We start from the raw sequence: 2926 nt of genomic DNA, 5'->3' as shown, positions 1-2926 counted from the left end.
AACAAACAAGATGAAAGTACTTAGTGTTGCCCTAGTGCAACACTCGGAATAAACAAATACGGTATAAGTGTTTGCCGTTTTTTTTAAATAAATATTTTTAAAACTCCATTACCTGTCCGGGGTAAGATGCAACAAAATTAAAAACAAAGAGGCACATTTTAAATTCCGTTTCCGTATGCCGGAGTATGATTGTTTTGCATCAGACGTTTGTCAACATAGAAATTTCATTCATTCAAACATTTATTTTTATGATTTTAGCTAGTAGTTTTTTTGTAGTATTTTTACCCCTAAATGTATGCAGCATCCTTATGTTTAGAAAAATGTAAAAGTTAGTTTTAGCAGAACCCAAAACTACTGCAATTGTTGTTTTTATAATAATATAGCCTTTATGCCATCACCAGTTTATCAAAATCTACATATTTTTATACGTTTTCAATATACTTTTCATTAAAAATAAATTTTGTTGCAAATTACTCCTTTTTCTATATATGTATAGTGAAAATCGCATGTTATTAGAAAATTAAGAAAAAACTGGAAAATGCATTAACCTAAAAACTTTTGATGCATAAGGTATGATTATCCGTGGACATCAGTTTTTTAAGAAGCCATTGAAGTTCAAAAGTGTTGCATGTTGCCCCAGTTGACGGTATTTTTTTTTCTCTAAAACTGCATAACCACAGGGGCTAAAGAACTTACGGGGTTGGGTTAATTCTGTCTACGGAACGGAACTAAATCGCTAAACCACTCCAACACATTCAGTTATATTACATGTTATTTTAAGTTTTAAATTATTTCTACGTTTATGATTGCAACATTTCCTAACACTCGAGGCATGTTTTTCGAGGAATTTTCAACCCATGTTTTTTTAAGTACCTATATATATTAGTTTTCAGGTTTGTAATTGAAATTTTCCTGTTCTTCATACTCGAGTACTATCATTTTCTTAACACGATTGGGTCATGAATGTACTAGGTATTGGTTTATTTAAAAAAAAAATGAATTATTTGACTGGGATACATAATAAAACCGTAGGCGAGTAACGTTCGATGTTTACGGTTAGCTACAAAACGCCGAAATGCAGACTTAAAACTTTTTATATAGAATTGTACCCCCCGTTTTGGTCTTACACAATGTCAGCCAGTCTAGTATGACGAGAAACTCTCACAACTCGTTGACGCCATTCATAAAACTCGCTCGCGGGCTGGCTGGTGATCTGTTGTGATGAAAAAGGTAACCAAAAGCAAATAACAAAAATAGATATCGAAAACATCTGACCGCATATCGATATCTCAAGGTTGGCAAAATTTCATAGCAATACTTAAAATGTATTCTAATTTTAGTTAACGGATTAGAGTGAGAACATAAGTTGTTCGAAAATGTCAGTGGTGTCCAATCAAATCAATCAGTTTTATGAAGGCTGCGGTCAGGAGGGACCGATCCGGTGCATTCTGTTGAGCGAATTCCACGCAACGGCTGGCTCTAAAATTAGTTGCCAAGTACCAGACAATTACATTTCGAAGGAAGTTTTCGATTCCATACGGTTCTTCATCATTCCCAAGCCGCAACTTCAACGTTGCACATTGACGGTGTAAGTTAATTTTTTAGTAAAAATTTCGATCAACTCAAAAATAGCTATGTATATTTTCAGCAATGCCCTCGGCCACAAAGTCATCGGCTATCCTGTGCGAATCGATCACCAGCGATATCCTCGAAATGCTTTCTATTTCAACCTTTGTTTCGTTTGCGACAGTTGGGCTCGATCTGTCCAGTACGAAGCAGTGGTCAAGAAACTGTCCGAGTACCTTCTCATGATGGAAGAAGAAACGGCATTTCTATCTAATCCGGATAATAATGATCGAATTCAAAACTTACTCACCAACATATTGCGAGATTTGAACGAAAAACAGGTGGCCACAATTGTCGAAGGAGAGACTACAATTTATTTGAAGATTGTTAAACTACGACCGGATCCTCCACCTGTTCAGGACTACCAGGTCCCACTGATATGCAAAGGATTTGAGAACATTGCTCTCGAGTCTTGGGATCTGACCACTCAGCAAGTGATTCCGTTCATAAATGGTATCAAGCACGTAGCTCGGATAGCAGCCGAAGCAGATGTCGAAAATCAGTTGGTCAAATCCTGCATTCAGAATCTGGTCTATTATGGAGTCGTTCAGCTGCTACCTCTCTTGAAATATAGCAATGTTTATATGTGCACCCGAAATCTTCAAATCCTAAGCAAGGATCGCAAGTTTGCCGAAGATTGCCGACGTTACGTAGTGCTGGAATCGGAAAAGGAACCAATTCGGCTTCCATCGCTTCACAAGATTCTGCAGCTTTACTCGCAGATGACCCACGGTGTTACGCTGAGGGCACTCTGCCAGCGGCTCTGTCCCCGGGACAACGAAATCGACGAACGGAAATTGGTTACATTCGGGTTGCAACATGGGTTGGTGCGATGCATCAACAAATATCCTATCTTCACCGGGTCCTGTCCGAGCGCACGCCACAAACTGTACAATGGACTCAACAGTTTGGATGAGATTTGTTGTAAAACTGGGCTGTGCCCTAGCCGCATCGAGGAGGACATCGATGTGGATTCAAATGTTACCGTTATTTGGAAGTGAATGTTGAGGAAAATGTTTGTGCTTGCTTTGGAATATTTGTTGCTTTTAATAAATTGATTTAGGATAATCAGATTTGAATCTTATAAAATTGTATTCTAGAAAAGATGCATCCATCTCAAAAACTTGAAACGACAAATTTGTTTCCCCTTGCTTTATCATCTCCGTTATCTTTAGAAGGCTTAGTAAAAGAATACAAAATTTAAAACCGAATATTCATAATTTGAAATCTAAAATTCAGATTTCCTTTGATAATTTTCAAAGGAATTTGGACGTTTACAAAACAGACCCCGTTCGTTTTT

General features: G+C 37.4%; 1 protein-coding gene across 2 annotated transcripts; it reads left to right on the top strand.

Annotated features, from left to right (window-relative positions):
• Positions 1 to 1166: 1166 nt before the first annotated feature.
• On the top strand, positions 1167 to 2690 carry LOC129738457 (GATOR complex protein NPRL2). Of its 2 annotated transcripts, XM_055729663.1 has the most exons (3): positions 1167 to 1230; positions 1341 to 1588; positions 1649 to 2690. In XM_055729663.1, exons 2-3 carry the CDS (start codon positions 1377 to 1379, stop codon positions 2625 to 2627), a joined length of 1191 nt encoding a protein of 396 aa, XP_055585638.1. In that variant the 5' UTR covers positions 1167 to 1230; positions 1341 to 1376; the 3' UTR covers positions 2628 to 2690. The 2 variants fall into 2 exon arrangements, with proteins under 2 accessions (XP_055585638.1, XP_055585637.1); XM_055729662.1 differs by lacking the exon at positions 1167 to 1230 and having other exon boundaries at positions 1237 to 1588.
• The last annotated feature ends 236 nt before the right edge of the window (positions 2691 to 2926 follow it).

Source organism: Uranotaenia lowii, chromosome 1, assembly GCF_029784155.1.
Source record: "Uranotaenia lowii strain MFRU-FL chromosome 1, ASM2978415v1, whole genome shotgun sequence".
NCBI lineage: Eukaryota > Metazoa > Arthropoda > Insecta > Diptera > Culicidae > Uranotaenia > Uranotaenia lowii.
The sequence above is the reverse complement of the archived record's forward strand: the minus strand, read 5'-3'. Positions and strand labels throughout refer to the sequence as shown.